Source organism: Myxine glutinosa, chromosome 9, assembly GCF_964187855.1.
Source record: "Myxine glutinosa chromosome 9, kmMyxGlut1.1, whole genome shotgun sequence".
In the NCBI taxonomy this organism is placed as follows: Eukaryota; Metazoa; Chordata; class Myxini; order Myxiniformes; family Myxinidae; genus Myxine; species Myxine glutinosa.
The window spans coordinates 121,825,974-121,846,647 of record NC_136269.1 but is presented as its reverse complement, the minus strand read 5'-3'; the positions used below and the strand labels follow the sequence as shown (position 1 = coordinate 121,846,647).

At 50.5% G+C, this 20,674-nt stretch overlaps 1 protein-coding gene across 1 annotated transcript in view; it reads right to left on the bottom strand.

The window, feature by feature from the left end:
• Window positions 1-355: 355 nt before the first annotated feature.
• The window catches only part of LOC137434993 (translocon-associated protein subunit alpha-like), a 37,078-nt gene continuing 16,759 nt past the window's right edge, over window positions 356-20,674 (bottom strand). The window contains exons 6-10 of the mRNA XM_068128302.2: window positions 19,741-19,875; window positions 6,258-6,331; window positions 6,061-6,139; window positions 3,248-3,344; window positions 356-698 (exon numbers count right to left, since the gene is read on the bottom strand). Of these exons, the coding sequence (XP_067984403.2) occupies window positions 583-698; window positions 3,248-3,344; window positions 6,061-6,139; window positions 6,258-6,331; window positions 19,741-19,875 (501 nt within the window). The 3' untranslated portion in view covers window positions 356-582. The remainder of the gene's footprint in view (window positions 699-3,247; window positions 3,345-6,060; window positions 6,140-6,257; window positions 6,332-19,740; window positions 19,876-20,674) is intronic.

Sequence of the window (20,674 nt, the reverse complement as noted above, 5' to 3'; positions counted from 1 at the left end):
TGTAACGATAAGAGATTGGATGAGGTACTGGAAATCGAATCAATCAAAATGTGACGTTGCGCCAATTGCCAGCTGAAGCCGATTGAATAATCTATTGCAAGTTGATCCAATGTATTATTGCACGAGTATATACATATCTTGGGAGAGAGGGGTTGGTGGAGGATTAGTTGAATGAAGACAAACAGCTGGGAACAGTGCGGTGGTTGGGGGAGTGGGAGACTCAGAATATGTCTTTATGAGGATGTGAAAGATGAAAGGATGACAAAAGCCTACAAGTTGAGAGAAGACAAGGGGTCAAAGGTCACGGGTTATTAAATTGAACTTGCATAGAATATCAGAAACTCAACATTACTAAACTAGGTCATTAAATGTTTTATTTCCACAAAACATCCATGAATAGATAAAAGTATAAAACGAAGAGAGGGGGGTGAGTCAGGATAAAACAAGGCCACTCTTGACCAACAGTTCTCCATTTGTAACCTATATGTAGTTTTGATACCTTGACAGCAATGTGCACCTGGGTTTGTATTTTTTTTTTTTGTTAGTGTCACTGGGGTAATCTCGGAGCGAGGACCTTTTGCGTCAATGGTTGCTTTTGTCTCCTCGCCTCAAGCCTCGCTTCCGTGAAGACCTTTTTGGTGATTTCTTTTTTTTTGGTGATCCTTTCATCCTTTTATCTTGGTGATCTTTTTGGTGATCTATGGGAATTGGGTGATAGGCTGCATTAGGAGTATTAGGACAATTTAAAATATACGTGCTTTTCAATGTAAAGAATAACATGTACAAGGTTTAGAAATCTGCACATTCTCTTTCAACTGGTACATTAAGGATCATCAATGTGTAGATCTTCTCCTCCGTCAGGGTTTGTATTGAGGGGAATCCTCCCTGCAGACATTATTGTGAATTCTGTACTTGATTGACAACGTGAAATTGACCAACCTAGATGCTTGCATTCCGTGTGAACTTTCAAGATCCCGTCATAACTTTTCCAATATTTATAGAGCATGACGAATTGATATTCTGGACACAAATACAGTTTTGTATTTTGCTGAAAATTCTGGATATGCAGTTTTGCTGAAACCTTGTTTGTTTTGGCTGGTGTCGTGATGGAAACCCTTGTTGAAAAGTGGCCTCAATAATTAATAATTATGTCAACTTTAGAAAGAAAAATCCTTCAGTTATTTTGAATCTGAAATCGAAAGATCGTGGCACGTCGCCGTATCAAGATGCATTCTGCATTTTATTTTTGTAGTGTCGAGGCTCATGGAGGAGTGAGAACACCGAACGGATCAGGATGCAACAGAATGAAAAGAACACTATAGCGAAGGCGATGGTGTGCCATCGGAAATCCCCACGCTTCCTACCTAAAAGTTGAAAGATAGCAAAGAATTCCACAAGAAATGACCAAATATCAGACTTGGAGTTTAACTTTTTCCCGTTTTGACCCCTGTGACCCTAACTCCCCACCCCCTGGAGCATGAACGGAGGGTCAAATCCCAAAAAATTATTACATAACTAATTTGTCCCCCAATGTTGATTGCATAATGCATATACAAAGTTTCATTTTAAATGTTGAAAAACGTGCCCATCATTGCATTTTTTGGTATTTGACCTTTTGACTCCTCCCCAGGGGTTGTGGAAAAAAAGATACAGCTATCCCACCTTCTTCCCATGTGGTGATCACAACTACCAAGTTTGGTGAATTTACGTCCAACCGTTTAGGAGGAGATAGCTTCACAGACAGGTCAGACAGATGGAGCCAATTACAATATCCCCTTGTGTTTTTAAAAAAGCGTGGGGATAACTAGTAAGAAAGAGGATGGGGTGAGGGAGAACAACAGCGAGGTTGACAGACAAAACAGAGGGAGATCCAGAAAAAAAGGGACATGGGGAAGAATGAGAGCAAGGAGAGGGCACGGGGTGTGAACATGATGGACACGGCTGCAAACGCTCAATAGATGGTATTCATGGACTACTTACCCTGCGCTGCCCCAGACCATGTGACCGATGACGTCATAAATTTACATTCACCAATATAATTGTTGCGTAGATCATGCTCAAAAAGTTTCAAACTGAACGGACTAAGCGTTGTACTTGTTGAATTATGACGTCATAATGAAGGCACCTATGATGTTATCGTTAACAGCACTTATTCCCGATGCGGAGTTCTTTACCATGAGCCATGCTTCAATTTTTTCCATCAAGCAGTTATTTTTGAGATAGAGGTCCAAGGCTTTTCAGTTTTTCCAATATGGCGCCCGTACAACATGACCGAAGACGTTATAATTATTACAAAATTATACATGAGTAGATGCATACTATGGCGAAACTTTTGTGTCAATCGGACCAACGGTTGTTGAGAAAATGAATTTTTAAAATGCAAACACGTACGTACGCGACTGATCGCTTAACCCTGGCGGGCAAAGTTATCTACTGGCAGACAAAGATTCTACATCGGTGGACATGATTCTGCATCAGACATATTCTGCATCGGTGGACATGATTCTGCATCATCAGAAAAAGATTCAACATCGGTGGACATGATTCTGCATCATCAGACAAAGATTCAACATTGGTGGACATGATTCTGCATCATCAGAGAAATATTCAACATCGGTGGACATGATTATGCATCATCAGACAAAGATTCTACATCAGTGGACATGATTTTGCATCATCAGACAAAGATTCTACATCGATGAACATGATTCTGCATCATCAGACAAAGATTATATATCGGTGGACATGATTCTGCATCATCAGACAAAGATTCAACATCGGTGGACATGATTCTGCCTCATCAAACAAAGATTCTACATCGGTGGACATGATTCTGCATCATCAGACAAGATTCTACATTGGTGGCACAGACCCCTTTTGCCATTACGAAGGCTATGTAACGAATTATGACATCATAATGCTGAAATGGGCCATCTACATATTACGTTTGCAGATAGAAGAGGAAGATGGAAGTAAACAGACAATTTTAGAAAAGGATAGGAAAAAAATATCAGGAGTGAAGATAATGTATTGGACATATTGGTTTGGTGGTGGGATGAGGGTGAAATATTCTCCAGCCGCACCTTGTTTCCCACAGCAGTCAAAATACTCTTATCAACTTTTCCTTGAAGTAGTCCATATTGAAATGCTTTTTCAAGCCTTTGCTTCATGGCATTCATCATTCCCACCCCCACTTACACTCCTCCCCCCAAGCCCTCAACTGACCCTTTGTACCCTTCCAACTCACTTATCTGCTTGAGGGTCTCTGGAGGAAGCCACGACAAGTTTACATCGCTCAGGTTCCCAGTGCCTCGCTCCTCCGTGACAGCAAGAGTGTGACGCCTCTGCACGATTTGGAAAAAAAAAAGCATCGAGGAAGAAAAGTAATGTTACGTTTGTGGGGGTAGGGATGAAATACCTTAGGAAAGTTAGGAATTATTAGTTTAGCATGGACCATGTGACACAAAGAAGCCCATTTCGATGTACATAAGCAGGATAAGCATTCAGGTTAAGAGTGTTTGCATGTCGCCATAAGGGGCGTGGCTTTTGTGTTAATTAGTTGTAGGGCATAAGATTAATAATCCCCAGTGTGTAATTGGCCCCCGATAAGTTTTCCCTAATGTTCTTGCAAAAAAAATATCAGGAGTGAAGATAATGTATTGGACATATTGCTTTGGTGGTGGGATGAGGGTGAAATATTCTGCAGTTTGCCTACATACTATGTAGATGACAACAAGTGACAGAAAGCACATTTGAAATGCAGCAAGTATGCTGGCAGGTTAACATCTGAGAGCGTATTCATTGAATTAAGTTGATGTCAGATACATACTAAGCCAGGTGTTGATTTAGCGGTTAATCTAGCTGGCTTGAGATCTCAGGGTCCTGAGTTCAAGCCCCTGTCATACCGTTGAATTAACACCAGGTGGGTTGACTCAGCCTGTCAACCTTCCGAGGTCGGAAAAATGAGTACCAGGTTACTGGGAAGCATGAGCCATTTGGGTATCCTGCGTTAGAGTGGCGACCCGTCCAGGATTGTGCCCAATAGCCAAGGAAACTGCTTTGGCAGACCTATGTGTCTGAAGATGCTAAATGAGTGGTCTTCTTCTTCTTCAGTTACATACTATAGGTAAAACATGGACTATCAGGATAGTTTATAGGTACAGTCACGTGAAAAAGTAAGTACACCCCATGTAAAGTTTTGACTTTTTCAACATATTTCAACATACAGCTATTTGTTCTTCATTTCAACAATATTGACAGATAAAGGTGATATAATATAACAAATATCATGAAACATTTACATTTTGTAGTCCATTGTATAATTTAAATGAACATAAATGCAAATTTCGCATGTGGAAAAAGTAAGTACACCCCTACATTTATCACTACTTCAAATACCTAAAATTAGAATCAGGTGCACCAGCTCAGGTGCAAATGATTAGAACATCGTTAGAGAGGATCTTGGAGGAACCTGTCTTATTTAAACCTCAGACATTTCGTTTGGTTTGCTCTTTGTTGTTGAAGTATGTGGCGTCACCATGCCAAGATCAAAAGAGCTCTCTGAGGCCTTCAGAAAGAAGGTTATTGATGCCTACGAGTCTGGGAAGGGATTTACAAAGATCTCCAAACAATTTGAAATCGATCATTCGACTGTCCGGAAGATCATCTACAAGTGGAGAAGATTCCAAACAACTGCCAACTTGTTCAGGCCAGGCCGCCCCAGCAAGTTCAGCCCGAGAGCAGACCGCAAGATGCTGAAAGAAGTCTCGAAGAACCCCAGAATGTCATCACGGGACCTACAGGTAGCTCTTGCCACTGTTGATGTCAAAGTGCACGAGTCTACCATTAGAAAGAGGCTGCACAAATTTGATCTACATGGGAGGTGTGCTAGGAGGAAACCTTTGCTGTCCAGAAAGAACATCAGGGCAAGACTAAAGTTTGCCAATGAACACCCAGGCAAAGACCAGCACTTCTGGAACAATGTGTTCTGGACAGATGAGTCAAAGGTAGAGCTATTTGGCCACAGTACCAGAAGACATGTTTGGCGAAAACCAAAGACAGCATTTGACCACAAGAACCTGATACCAACTGTAAAGCATGGTGGTGGAAATATTGTGGTTTGGGGCAGCTTTGCTGCATCAGGGCCTGGGCAGCTCACCATCATAGAATCCACTATGAATTCTTCATTGTACCAGAGGGTGCTTGAGGATAATGTGAGGCCATCTGTCAGAAAGTTGAAGCTCAACCGAAGGTGGACCTTGCAACATGACAATGACCCTAAACATACCAGTAAATCCACCAAGGAATGGCTGAAAACAAAGAAATGGAGGGTTCTGGAATGGCCAAGTCAAAGCCCGGATCTAAATCCCATCGAGATGTTGTGGGGGGATTTGAAACGAGCTGTGCATGCAAGAAACCCCTCAAACATCGCACAGCTGAAAGAATTCTGCATGGAGGAGTGGGCAAAAATTTCTCCCAGTCGATGTCAGAGACTGGTAGACAGTTATAAGAAACACCTACTTGAGGTTGTTTCTGCCATAGGGGGAAATACCACCTATTAGAGCCAAGGGTGTACTTACTTTTTCCACATGCGAAATTTGCATTTATGTTTATTTAAATTATACAATGGACTACGAAATGTAAATGTTTCATGATATTTGTTATATTATATCACCTTTATCTATCAATATTGTTGAAATGAAGATCAAATAGCTGTATGTTGAAATATGTTGAAAAAGTCAAAACTTTACATGGAGTGTCCTTACTTTTTCACGTGACTGTATATCCCTTGGCACCAGATTGTACTGTTTATCATCTCAGTGTGGTAGTTATCTGGTTCAGCAGCTCGTACTACACTTTCCCAGGTTATTTGCACATCACATGTGAACAGCCATCATCTGCGACAAAGGGAAACCATGATGATGATTTGTAAAGATCTATTTTAATATTTTCAAGTGTTTGTGTGAAGCCCCTGCTAGTTATTATAATTATAATATCGGCAGCCCTCCTTAAGTAGAAATTGCAAGATGGTGACAATGAGTAGGTTACCGGTGAGCTTACCTTTCTTACATCCAGCAGTTGATGAGCACCAATCAGCAGCAGTATTGCAAGAGCACCCAAAAACACGTACAAGAAAAACCTGCAAAAGCAGAATGCTGGTTAACAAACTATATTGACTTACTCTAACTCCATCACAGTTACCATTTCTCATCTCCAGCTGCACTCCTGGTAAGCTGTGGTCCTTGGCACAAACTCACGTCTCCCCATCAAACTCGTCTGACGACTCGGTCACCATCAGAGTCTTGTTGAAAATGGCCTCCTTATAGCTTCCCTGCACATTCGAGAAACACATAGAGGTCAAAAAATGGATCGGTATTAGTTTGAACAGCACAAACAGCTTCCAAAAGTTGTGAATAATCCCTTCGGCCTACCCGGAAGTATATGTAGAAGCCATACTTTGAGCTATATTCTCAGGTAATTTTTATTTTAATAACCTACGGCGAAAAAGTGGGTTGAGAAAAACCATTCACGAAATGTTCTTGGCTCGAACTGATGAAATATCCCAGAACTTTTTACACGTTATCAAGAACATTCAGCACAAGCTGAGAGATTCCGATCAGTCAAGCAAGGACTCTGAGGTTAACTCCAGTGAAGAAATTTGGAGGAAAACATATGGAAAGGTTCAGGTTAAGGATGCTAATCCAACCATTTACACAGTGTCCAAATAATCCTGCCCAAATCACCTTAGGTCGAGCATCAGGCCTAGCTGCAGCTGCTTCGTGAAAGACTTAGGTGAAAAACGTTCCCTGGCTGACCCCACAAGAAGTTGGGAATAACTGGGGGTGTCAAAGAAGTAGTAGTAGTAGTAGTGCCAATTAAAGGTGTGAAGGAGCTGCGCTCCAACGCGAGTCGAAAGAAGTGACGCGACCAAAGACGGAATTCGTCCGAGTTGCTTTATTGAAACAAAACAGCTCAGGTATTCTGAACAAAAGCCCGTTTATCGGGCAGCAATAAATATACACATTTATGTCGGGAAGTTTGCCCGGCAAAAGCTATACCGGGCATGCCCGGGTGTCAAGGGCGAGCCTTGGAAAGGCGAGTCTGGACCTGCCCGGGCGTGTTTGGCTGCGGCCTGGCAAGTCGAGGCTGGGCGTGCCCGGCGCTCTGGACGAACACTGTAAAGGCGAGAGCGGGCATGCCCGGACGCTCTGGGCGAGCCCTGGAAAGGCGATAGCGGGCATGCCCGGACGCTCTGGGCGAGCCCTGGAAAGGCAATAGCGGGCATGCCCGGACGCTCTGGGCGAGCCCTGGAAAGGCGAGAGCGGGCATGCCCGGGAAAGACGAGACCGGGCGGGCGTGCCCGGGAGGTTCGGGCGTGCCCGGGAGAGGCGCGTCTGGCCGTGTTCTGGCCGGTGCAAGGCGATTGTGTGCATCCAGCGGTAACCGCTACACACGCCCCTCCAGAATCGACCTGCACCGGCAGGGTCAATTTAAGGGGGGTCCGGATGACCCGGCCGAAGCGACCCCTGGAGGGTCGTGGGGAGGGGTCCGACGTGGTGGTGGGTGGTCGAGCGGGGGGAACTGTGGACGGGGGGCGGCCTCGCCGCGGAGGAAGGGCCAACCGTGGTGGTCGGTCGACGTCCATGTGCGCCGGTTTGAGGCGGTCCACAGAGATCCGGTCCGACCGGCCGCCAACGTCGACGACAAAGGACTTGTCGCCCCGTCGCAGGACCCGGAAGGGCCCGTCGTACGGCGGCCGGAGTGGCCCCCGGTGCGCGTCATGACGCACAAAGACGTACTCCGCTGTGCGAAGCGCCGGGGGGACGTAGGACTGGGGCCAACGTGGCGGGACGTTGGCACGGGGGCAAATCGGCGGGCGGCCTCCTGGAGGTCCGAGCGCTGGTATGCGGCGGACCAGGGACTGGTAGCGTCGGGCACGAACTCGCCCGGGACACGGAGCGGCTGGCCGTAGACGAGCTCGGCGGCGGACGCCCGGAGGTCCTCCTTGGGGGCCGTGCGGAGGCCCAAAAGGACCCACGGCAGCCGGTCGGTCCAACCGTCGTCCTGAAGGCCGGCCATGAGTGCGGCCTTCATGGAGCGGTGAAACCGCTCGCACAACCCGTTGGCTTGGGGGTGGTAGGCCGTGGTGCGGTGCAGCGTGACCCCCAACGAGCGGGCGACCGCGCCCCAAAGTTCGGACGTGAACTGTGGGCCGCGGTCGGACGAGATGTCCGCCGGTGCGCCGAAGCGCGTGACCCAGGTGGCGATGAACGCCTGCGCCACGTCGGCGGTGGTGGTGGAGGTGAGGGGCACGGCCTCCGGCCACCTGGTGGTCCTGTCCACCATGGTGAGCAGGTGGGTGAACCCCCGCGATGGGGGCAGGGGACCCACCAGGTCCACGTGGACGTGGTCGAAACGCCGTGCAGGCACGGTGAAAGGTGCCAGCGGGGCCTGGGTGTGGCGGTGGACCTTGGCCCGCTGGCAGGCCGTGCAGGCATTGGCCCAGTCGCGGACGTTCCGTCGAAGGCCGTGCCAGACGAAACGCGCCGACACCAGCTTCTGAGAAGCTTTCCGGCCCGGGTGAGAAAGGCCGTGGATGGAGGCGAAGATGCGGCGCTGCCAGGAAACGGGCACGATGGAGCGAGGCTGGCCCTGGGAGACGTCGCAGAGCAGGACGGTGCCCGCGAAGGGGATGTCGGCCAGGCGGAGGCCCGTGTCCGCCGCCCGGAGGGCCTGCACCGAGGTGTCGGTGGTCTGGTCGGCCGCCATGAGCGCGAAGTCCACGCCGAGGTGGACCGCGTTCGCGCTGGCCCGAGAAAGACAGTCGGCCACAGCGTTGTCTTTGCCGGCGACGTGCCGGATGTCCGTGGTGAATTCCGACACGGCGGAGAGGTGGCGCTGCTGGCGGGCCGACCACGGCTCTGTGACTTTGGCCATTGCGTAGACCAACGGCTTGTGGTCGACGAAAGCCGTGAACGGGCGGCCCTCCAGGAGGTGTCGGAAATGGCGAACGGCCAGGAATAGACCGAGCAGCTCGCGGTCGAACGTGCTGTATTTTAACTTGTTCGGCCGGAGCTGCCGGCTGAAAAAAGCGAGTGGCTGCCAAACCCCGTCCACCCATTGTTCATGGACGGCGCCCACCGCGTAGTTGGAGGCGTCCGTAGTGAGGGCGATGGGCGCGTTGAGCACCGGGTGAGCCAGCAGCGTTGCGTCGGCGAGGGCCCGTTTTGCGCTCGCGAAGGCCGCGTCCATGGCCGCGGACCAAACGATGTCATGCTTGGCCGGCTTGCCCCGGAGGGCCTCGTAAAGGGGCCGCATGAGCTGAGCAGCGCGGGGCACGAATCGGTGATAAAAATTCACCATACCGAGGAACTCTTGTAGGACCTTGATGGAACGGGGACGCGGGAACGTGGTGATGGCCTCGACCTTGGTCGGCAGCGGCACGGCCCCGGTCTTGGTGATGCGGTGGCCCAAAAAGTCAACGGTCGTTGTGCCGAAGTGGCATTTGGCCGGGTTGACAATTAAGCCGTGCTCGCTGAGGCGACCGAACAGTGTTCGGAGGTGGAGGAGGTGCTCGGCGCGGGACGTGCTGGCGACGAGGATGTCATCCAGATAGACGAAAAGAAATGGCAGGTCGCGCAGCACGCCGTCCATTAAGCGCTGGAACGCCTGGGCCGCGTTCTTGAGGCCGAACGGCATCCTCAAAAATTCGAACAGGCCGAACGGCGTGATGACGGCCGTCTTCGGGACGTCGGCCGCCCGGACAGGTACCTGGTGGTATCCCCGTATCAGGTCAATTTTGGAAAATATGACCCGTCCCGCCAAACGGGCGGAAAAGTCCTGGATGTGCGGGATCGGGTACCTATCGGGGGTGGTAGCGTCGTTGAGGCGGCGGTAGTCGCCACACGGGCGCCATCCGCCCCCCGGCTTTGGCACGATGTGCAGTGGTGAGGCCCACGCGCTATTGGAGCGCCGCACGATGCCGAGGTGCTCCAACGCGTCGAACTCGGCCTTCGCCACGGCGAGCTTGGCCGGTCGAGGCGGCGGGCCCTGGCGTAGACCGGCGGGCCCGTAGTGGGTATGTGGTGCTCGATCCCATGCCGCACTGCGACGGCCGAAAACGTCGGCCGTGTGAGGGCGGGGAATTCCGCGAGCAGGCGAGCGAACTCGTTCGCCGTCGGGAGGGCGCACGCCAGTTCGGTCGGCGCGGAGCTGCTCATCGTGCACGCCAGGGAGCTGAAGGTCTCGGCGTTGACAAGGCGACGACGTTTGACGTCGACCAGCAGCCCGTGCTCGCAGAGGAAGTCGGCGCCCAGCAAAGCCATGGGGACGCAGGCGGTCACAAAGGTCCACTGAAAGCGCTGGCTGCCGAAGCAGAGGGTTACGTTGCGTGGGCCGAAAGTGCGTATGGCCGAGCCATTAGCAGCGACCAAAGAGGGGCCGCAAACGGCGTCCCGCCTGTCCTGCTCGGAGGCGGGTATGACGCTCAGTTGGGCGCCGGTGTCACAAAGGAAACGCCGCCCGGACGCTTTGTCCCGAATAAAAAGCAAGTTGCCCGAGTGGCCGGCGCTCATGGCTTGGAATGAACGCCGGCCCGGCCGTTTCCCGACTTGCCGAAAGTGCACGGGGGTCGGCACGTCCGAGCCTTGTGTCCGAACCTGGCGTGGTAATAACACCACGCCTGGTCAGGTGGAGGCCCCGGCCGTCGTGTCGGAAGCGGTCGGTGCGGCGTGGCGGCCGCCAGTTTCACCGGCAGTTCGGCCTCCAACCGCGCAGGGCGCTCGGGCGTCGTGGGCGTCGCCTCGGACGGCGGCAGGCTCCAGGTAGCCGCGCCGATGTGTTGGCCCGCCGAGGAGATCTTATCGGCTTCCCTGGCGAGGGCGCGGGGATCGGTGATCGACGTGCCAGCCAGGGCGAGGCGTACCGGGTGAGGCAGCTGGCGAAGGAACAACTCGCGGAATAGAAAATCCGGAGAGTGCTAACCGAGCAACGAGAGCATATAGTCCATGCGCTCGGACGGGCGCGTGTCGCCGAGCTCGGGCAGGTCGAGCAGGCGCCGTGCGCGTGCCGCCGGTGAGAGGGCGAAAGCGTCGAGGAGGAGCGTCTTCAGCGCGTCATACTTGTCGGCAGCCGGCGGGTGCTCGAGGAGGCTCAGGGCGCGGGCCGCGGTGGCAGAACCGAGCGCTGCCACGACGTGGTGGAAGCGGGTGTCGTCCGCGGTGATGCCTCGCAGGGCGAACTGGGAGTCCGCCTGGGCGAACCAAACAGCCGCGTGAGCCTCCCAGAAGGTAGGCAGTTTAAGAGTCACTGCCGTGTCCATGTCGGTAGGTCACCAGTGAAGGAGCTGCGCTCCAACGCGAGTCGAAAGAAGTGACGCGACCAAAGACGGAATTCGTCCGAGTTGCTTTATTGAAACAAAACAGCTCAGGTATTCTGAACAAAAGCCCGTTTATCGGGCAGCAATATATTGTTACAGATCGCGGTTTAGATGTTATGATGGGCCGAGCGGATGGTCCAACCGCGACCGTTACAGGATCCCCGACTCACCCGATTCACCCAGAACTTTGGCCGTATCGCACCGCAGCTGCCCAATCTGGGAAAAGACTAAAACGACGAAATGCAAAGAGGAAAAGGAATAAAACGAGAAGACGGACAGAAGAGTAATTGGATTTATTGTACACACACAAGCAAAAAGGAGCAATCAAGTTTATTTACAACACATAAGACGCAGGTGACACAGTGCAAATACTAGCTTATACAGACTTAATTAACCCAGGGACAGAACAAACAAAACAAACTCACGTACACAAGAAGGGTGGAAAGGCAGGAATGAATGCTGGAAGGAGGAATGGGAAGGTTCAGCTGGGGCAGATGGTTCGGGCTTGATCCCGCACGGGACGTCGGCTGGACCTCGACGGCCACCGATGCCACCGCTATCTGGTCCCCGCGGGGTAACGGGTTGGAGCTGCCTGGTGGAGTCAACGCTGCTTGTGGAGCCAAAGCTGCTTCTCTGGCTCACCTCAGGGCGCGTCTGCCGTCTCTGGCGCAACTGCTGGTAATTGACCTTGAACCTTCTCTCTCTTGGCCCTGGTGTCTCCTCACCACCGACAACTCAACGCAACCAACGTAACCACTGACCACTCGACGCCACCACTTCTCACCACCGACTTCTTACCGCAACCAACGCAACCACTGACCCTCCACTGACGACCAACTGACGACTCCCCCTTTCACGCCACTTGCGCGCGCGCCTTTATAGCACCTCTAGCGATCAAGCTGCCGGCCTTCAGGACACGCCCATCGGTGTGCTCACCTCGGCCCTGGTTGGTCATGCGACCCTCTGGCTCACTCCTCCCCTCTATGACGAGGTGGAGACACGCCTTTCTTCTCCGACCCTGCCTCGTGGTCAATGGTGGTTTTGGAGGGGAGGTAATTGGCAATCGAGGGTTGGCAATCACGAGAGGGGATGTAAAAGGAAATGGAGATTTTGGGGATGGGAATGAAAGGGGATCTATTCTCTTTCACTGGTGCAATGGAGTACTTCAATTAATGGGAGACACAGCCTTACTCTAAAACACAGAATAAGAGATAACTATCAAACAGGGGTATTCTATTATTTGGCTGACGTGTATGCTTGTGGACTAATTATGGGATGCCCTTTCACCTTTACACATCTCCGGAGGTAGGGGGGCGCAGAATAAACAATAATAATAATAATACAGCACACAATCAAAAAAATACAGTCCTCATATCCGCAACAATATATACACATTTATGTCGGGAAGTTTGCCCGGCAAAAGCTATACCGGGCATGCCCGGATGTCAAGGGCGAGCCTTGGAAAGGCGAGTCTGGAGCTGCCCGGGCGTGTTTGGCTGCGGCCTGGCAAGTCGAGGCTGGGCGTGCCCGGGCGCTCTGGACGAGCACTGGAAAGGCGAGAGCGGGCATGCCCGGACGCTCTGGGCGAGCCCTGGAAAGGCGAGAGCGGGCATGCCCGGGAAAGACGAGACCGGGCGTGCCCGGGAGGTTCGGGCGTGCCCGGGAACAGTGAGTCCGGGCATGCCTGGGAGAGGCGCGTCTGGCCGTGTTTTGGCCGGTGCCGGTGCAAGGCCGGTGCATGTTCTGGCCGGTGCAAGGCGATTGTGTGCATCCAGCGGTAACCGCTACAGGTGCATTTATTGCAAAAAGGTGCATTTTGTAAAATCCAAGGAGGCAAAGTCATAACTCCACCAATGATCAGATTTAGTAATTCTCACCTTTGTGACTTTTGTTCTTCATTAGCATTTTAACAAAGCAAGACTATATTATTAGGAAAAGGGGTGGATCCTGCTTTTATGTGGACCACAGCACTCTCCTCTGATCCAGAAGTTTTATAGACCTACAAGAATCCAATAGGAAGAGTCTGACAATGAAGGAATCAGGAAGTGCACCTGATGTACCAACGATCTGAAGCAGAGGATAGAAACATGAGAGTCCAGAGTGAAAAAAAACAAAACATCCTGTCATCTCCTCTGCCTGTCAAGGCTGGAGTGCCAAAGGTAATGTTCTGGGCCCAGTCCTTTTCCTGATCTTCATAAATGATCTTGTTGACTCTGGAAAATCCTCTTTATCTATCTGCTGATGACTCCACCATCTGCCATGACATCCCTCACCTTTCAGACAGGCACGCTGCAGTCTCTTCTCGCCTTTCAGACCTTGAAAACATCACAAGATAGTCAAACACTTGGAATATGTCTTTCAATCTTTCAAGTCTCACACCCTCACTATCTCTCTCTGAAAGAACCATCTGGCAGCCATCCTCACCACCTCCCCATCTACTTTCTTAACAATCCTCTTCAGGAAGTTCAGTCATTTAAACTCCAGGGTCTTGATATCAGCCATAATCCTTCTTGGTCAAACCACATTTCAAAGTTGGCCTGCAAAGTCAGCTGTGACTGGGCATCCTCTGTTGTACAAAATCCTTCCTTGAAACATTTGAACTCCTATGCACCTACTGTATGTGTATGGCCTTCATCTGCAGCTTGATGGAGTACTGCTCTCCCCTTTGGGCTGGCTCTCCTGCCTCTCACATCTTGCTCAGCTTGATGCCGTGGAATCCAAGGCCTTTAAGACTATTGGAATCTCATGCGATGAGACTGAGTCTATGGGTCTATTACTACATCTTCACAGACAGGTCGGTGGTCTTTGTGTCTTCCACCAGCACCTTTCTGGTCTTGCACCCTTTACTCTTTCCATGCTTCTCCCTCCACCCCCCTTAGGTTTATTCAGGGCACACACAGTCCACCATCAACCCCTTTCTGGTGAAACTACTTAAATCCAGAATCATTGCTCACCTCCACTAATTTGTTCCTCTTTTTCCCACCTGTGAAACCAACTTGCACATCCTCTTCGATCTCATTCTTCCCTCCATGTCTTCAAGACACCTGTTCACCACCATCTCAGATCACCCCCCCCCCCCCCCCATCCAAATCCACGATCTTTTCTACCTTCGTTAACCTCCCTACCCCACACAACACCCTAATCTCCTCCCTTTCCAAATTTCCAGTTTCCCCTCCTGATAGTTAACTTCTGTATCCATATTGTCCACCCCATGCATCCTCTCCTGCACCCCATTCCTCCCCACACACCTTGTTTGTCTAAGTCTCCCCCTATCTTGTCCTTCAACTCCGCTGTTGGTGTTTGCCCCCTCTCCCTGCAGTTGTTTTTATCCTGTTACTTCCTGATCTGTTCAGTGTACTACCTCTTCCATGAGCCTCGACTATGCATATTGTTACATATTTAGGTGAATGTATGTAAATTACCATGCAGGTCTTTGCTTCCGTGTGTAGTATATTAAGTTGTTGTGTAGTTGTTGTGGTTGGAGGGTCAGGAGCCCTTCTGAAAGAGTGGCAGGAAACGGAAGTGGCCGGAAGCGGAAGTGACGAGGAGGGAGGAAAAAGACACGAGGGAAAGGAAGGTTTTTCTTCTTCCTCGCCCCGCGACGACGAGAAGGTGGAATCGACCTTACGCTGCGCGGAAAACGCGCCGTTGCGAAACGTCTGGCGAGAGGAGTTACCTGGGCGGTAAATACCTTTTGACACGTCCAGTCACCGTGAGTTCGTGCACAAAACCAAGCGTCCGGGACAGTTTGCCCCGTCTACAAAGACGCGTACGGGTCCGCACGTTGGGCCTCGCTCGCGTCGAAAGCCGCGCTGGGTTTTGCCCCGTCTACAAAGACGCGTACGGGTCCGCACTTGGGGCCTCGCGCACGTTGGACGCCGCGCTGGGTTTGCCCCGTGGCTTGGCAAGGAGGTGCGCGGCAGCCGCGGCCCCAGTCCGAGACGACACGTTTAGAGCACGTCCGCCCGGGGCTCGTTCAACCGCCCGTGTGCGGAGAGGAGAGACATTGACCACGGAGGGAGTCAGGAGTGGGGCTCACGTGAGGAATGTATAAGATTAAGATGGCCATCTTAGAGTTTGTGTAGATGAGTTCACATGGTTGTAATATTGATTGTGCCTGGTTGTGTATTGTTGATTGCTCGGGGAAAATCTCCGTGGTTGTGTCTTTGAAAGTGTTTGGTATCATTACCATTGGAAATATATACTTGCACATCAGTTGTCGCCTGGGTGAAATTCCTATGGATTGCGTGGCGAATGCGCCTATATAATACTATTTGCTGGCGAAGGTCCTCTCACGGTCCGGGGGTCACCGAGACCTGGTATGCACTGAGGGGACCACGTAACAGAATTGGGGGCTCGTCCAAATTACGATTTGCGGTTTCGCAATTGGGTCTACGTCCGGGATCTAAAAGTGTATAAAATAATAAAATAATAATATTTTTGGTAATTAAAATTTATTAATTAATTATTAATTGGTAATATATTTTTTTGAGAAATTGGGGAAAGTCTTGGGGTGAAGGTTAACAGGTGTTAACGATAGGCACCATGGCGTTTGTGGCACAGAACTTTGGGGTAACCCCGAGTGAGGCACAGTTCCGAGCGTTGCTAAAGTCGGATCTCTTGAAATTGGCCAAACATTTTAACTTGGAGGTCCGAACTAATTTGAGGAAGGCAGAGTTGCAGGCCACGGTGATACAATCTATGGTGGGATTAGGAACATGGGACGAGTTAGCCTGGGAGTGGCTACCCGAAGAACCAGAAGACGTTGAGCTCCGGAAACTGGAGTTGCAATTACGGAGCCAGGAACGGATAAAAGAAGAGGAAAGGAAAGCAGAAAAGGAAAGAGCAGAAGAAGAAAGGAAAGCAGAAGAGAGAAGAGAAGAGAAACAAGCACAAGAAAGGAGAGTGGAACGAGAACTCCAGGAAAGGTTAGCAGAAGAAGAAAGGAAAGCAGAAAAGGAAAGAGCAGAAGAGGAAAGGAAAGCAGAAGAGAGGAGAGAAGAGAAACAAGCAGAGGAAAGGAGAGTGGAAAGAGAACTCCAGGAAAGAAGAGAAAAGGAACAAGCAGAGGAAAGGAGAGCTGCAAGGGACCTCGAAGCAGAGGAGAGAAAAGCGGAAAGGGAATTAAAGGAACGTGACATGCAGCTTCAGCAAGAAATCAAATTCAAGGAGCTGGAGTTAATGAGAGAACGGGGAGAGGCACCACCCTTGCTGACGGGGTCGACACCTAACCAGAAAACCTGGGATGTGGGCAGACATGTGAGGCTGGTTCCACCGTTCAGTGAAAAAGAAGTCGCGAAATTTTTTCCACACTTTGAGAAAGTGGCTCGACAATTAAACTGGCCGGAGGAGGCATGGACCATACTCGTGCAAAGTGTGCTGGTGGGGAAAGCTCAGGAAATTTATTCGGCGCTACCAATGGACCAATGTGCAGATTATGAGGTACTGAAGAAGCACATCCTCAAAGCCTATGAGTTGGTTCCGGAAGCTTACAGGCAAAAATTCAGGAATGCCAGGAAGAGGGAGAGTGAGACCCATGTGGAGTTTGCCAGAGTGAAAGAAAACATGTTTGATCGGTGGTGTGAGTCAAAAGGAGTCGGGAAAGACTTCGAGACATTGCGGGACTTGATCCTGGTGGAGGAATTCCAGCAGTGTGTCCACGAGGACATCAAAGTGTACCTGCAGGAAAAGAAGGTACCAAAGTTGTGGGACGCAGCCACCATGGCAGATGATTATGCCTTAACCCACCGAATAGGGGTCCACGAACCTAACTCCTCGCCTAGATCTCCGCAGGGGAGGTGGGGAACAGCAGGTGCGGAGAACGACCATACATGGCGGCGGCCTCGAGATGATTATGGGGACAACTATGATACCCCACCGGTTCGAAATCAGAGGGATGCGGGCCCAAGACAAACTTATAGTTCGGGGGGCCCGAGGCAGACCCCGAGTTTTTCCTCCGGGCCTACTTGCGCGTTTTGCAAAAAACCTGGACACTTGATGTCCAGTTGTTACCTCATGAAAAGGGACAACCCAGAGCGGAGTCCGACTATTACAACTCCGAATGCGATGGCTAGCGTAAGAAATCGCCATCAAGAGGGTTACCAACCATTTATTTCCGAGGGGTTTGTGTCACTGGATGGAGCCTCGACTAACCGGAGACCGGTTAGGATATTGAGAGACACAGGGGCCCATCAATCTTTAATGCTTGAAGGCATTTTGCCATGGTCCGAGGAGACGGCAACGAGGGATAGTGTTCGTTTACAGGGGATCGGGGGCGGTGTTAGTGCTCCCCTTCAGGTCATCCAGTTGGAGTCCGATTTGGTGTCAGGACCGGTCACCGTCGGTTTACAAGCCACGTTTCCTGTAGAGGGTGTATCTGTGGTTCTCGGGAATGATTTGGCCGGGGGTCAAGTTTATGGTAACCTGAGGGTTGATAAAGAGCCCAGCAGGGAAAATAACACCACACCAGCTCGGGATGGTGACAAAAGTGCCAAGTTATTTGTAGGGGGACTGAACTTCAAAACAGAGGAAGAAGTTCTGACCTCTGTCTTCAACAGATATGGGCCGCTGGTGGAAGTGCGGTTGGTAAGAGACTGGGAAACGCAACAGTCAAGAGGGTTCGGCTTTGTCACGTTTGCCAGCACAAAAGACGCCAGAGAGGCAGAGAAGAATTGGAATGGCAAGGATTTGGAGGGTCGGACCATAACAGTAGGGAAGGCATTTCGTAGGCGTCGAGAGGTCTACAGGAGAGGACAACTGGGCGGTAGTTTTGGTGGTGGCCGCAGTCAATATTATTATGGAGGCTCCCTGAGTTACGGCCGCTCCCGAAGGAAGAATTGGCAAAGTAGTGGCCGAGAAGAAGACCGGTATTCAGGGGACTACAGGGACCAGTGGTCCCACCCTAATTATTAGGGACGTTCTGAGAAGTTGAAGCCCTGAAGGCGGCGGAGCCGCCGAGCCAAGATTCCTACACGAATTAACCGTGAACGCCGTTCCTAAAGGCGTCCATGTAGTGAACTTTCCTGCACGGACTAACCGTGAACTCCACGTTCCTCAAGGCGCCCATGTAGAGAACTTTCCTGCACGGACTAACCGTGAACTCCACGTTCCTCAAGGCGCCCATGTAGAGAACTTTCCTGCACGGACTAACCGTGAACTCCGCGTTCCTAAAGGCATCCATGTAGTGAATACTCGGCTTGGCCTCCCGGAAAAGTGCTATCGAGTGGCTTAACTGGCTTTATTTTTAAGTGATAACTGTGCCCGGGGGGAACTGATAATGTGGGGGGGTTGAGTTATCTGGTTGTTTCTCCAAATTGGCCGGCAAAGAAAGTTTTCGCTGGGTTCAAACTTTCTTTCTTGAAGGGGGGGAGTGTTACATATTTAGGTGAATGTATGTAAATTACCATGCAGGTCTTTGCTTCCGTGTGTAGTATATTAAGTTGTTGTGTAGTTGTTGTGGTTGGAGGGTCAGGAGCCCTTCTGAAAGAGTGGCAGGAAACGGAAGTGGCCGGAAGCGGAAGTGACGAGGAGGGAGGAAAAAGACACGAGGGAAAGGAAGGTTTTTCTTCTTCCTCGCCCCGCGACGACGAGAAGGTGGAATCGACCTTACGCTGCGCGGAAAACGCGCCGTTGCGAAACGTCTGGCGAGAGGAGTTACCTGGGCGGTAAATACCTTTTGACACGTCCAGTCACCGTGAGTTCGTGCACAAAACCAAGCGTCCGGGACAGTTTGCCCCGTCTACAAAGACGCGTACGGGTCCGCACGTTGGGCCTCGCTCGCGTCGAAAGCCGCGCTGGGTTTTGCCCCGTCTACAAAGACGCGTACGGGTCCGCACTTGGGGCCTCGCGCACGTTGGACGCCGCGCTGGGTTTGCCCCGTGGCTTGGCAAGGAGGTGCGCGGCAGCCGCGGCCCCAGTCCGAGACGACACGTTTAGAGCACGTCCGCCCGGGGCTCGTTCAACCGCCCGTGTGCGGAGAGGAGAGACATTGACCACGGAGGGAGTCAGGAGTGGGGCTCACGTGAGGAATGTATAAGATTAAGATGGCCATCTTAGAGTTTGTGTAGATGAGTTCACATGGTTGTAATATTGATTGTGCCTGGTTGTGTATTGTTGATTGCTCGGGGAAAATCTCCGTGGTTGTGTCTTTGAAAGTGTTTGGTATCATTACCATTGGAAATATATACTTGCACATCAGTTGTCGCCTGGGTGAAATTCCTATGGATTGCGTGGCGAATGCGCCTATATAATACTATTTGCTGGCGAAGGTCCTCTCACGGTCCGGGGGTCACCGAGACCTGGTATGCACTGAGGGGACCACGTAACAATATAAAAAAGAAAAGTTTCAGTTAACCAACTGTCACCTGATCATGATGATAACTCAGGGTGATGACCAAGCTGAGCTGTCTTCCTCCCAGTGCACCGGCCACCAGGAAGGAGTAGCTGAAAGAAGCTTCATGTTGAGAATGAACCACACTGTTCAGTGGAAGAATAGAGAGCTGAATATAAAGACGAAAAGAAAAAGGTACAACTGAGTTATTGTCAGTCCTTGATCCTCCATTATTTACGAATAAAGATCAACCTCAATATTCAGCTTATTCCAAAAAAATATTGGAAATCCTCTCGTCTTGAGCATGAATGAAATTTAATAATAAACTCAAACAAACTCAAACTAGATGGTATTCATAGAAGACTTACCCTGCGCAGTCAACTTGTTGCGAGCCAACTCTTCTGTTTTTGAACATTTTTTTTCTTTGATCGAATATGGCTGCCAGACCACGTGAGCGGTGACATCATACATTTATATTCTCTAATATAATTGTTGCATAGATCACGCTCAATACATTTCAAACTGATCAGACTAAGCGTTGTCCCTGTCGAATTATGACATCATAATTATGGCACTAATGACGTCATCGTTAACAACACCTATTCCCATGTTTCAATTTTTTCCATGCAGTGGTTTTGGAGATATATAGGTGCAACATTTTTCGGTTTTTCCAAGATGGCGCCTGTACCACATGACCTATGACGTCATGATTATCATTAAAATATTCTACATGAGGAGGTGCTCCAGTGATGAGAATTTTGTGCCCATCAGACCAACAGTTGCTGAGAAAAAAATTCACAATGATCGGATAAGTGTTGTACTTGTCGAATTATGACATCATAACGAAGGCACCGATGACATCATCATTAACATATCTTATTCCCCAAGGGGAGTACTTGAGAATGAGCCATGCTTCAATTTTCTCCATGGAGCGGTTTCGGAGATATAGAGGTACAACTTTTTTTGAT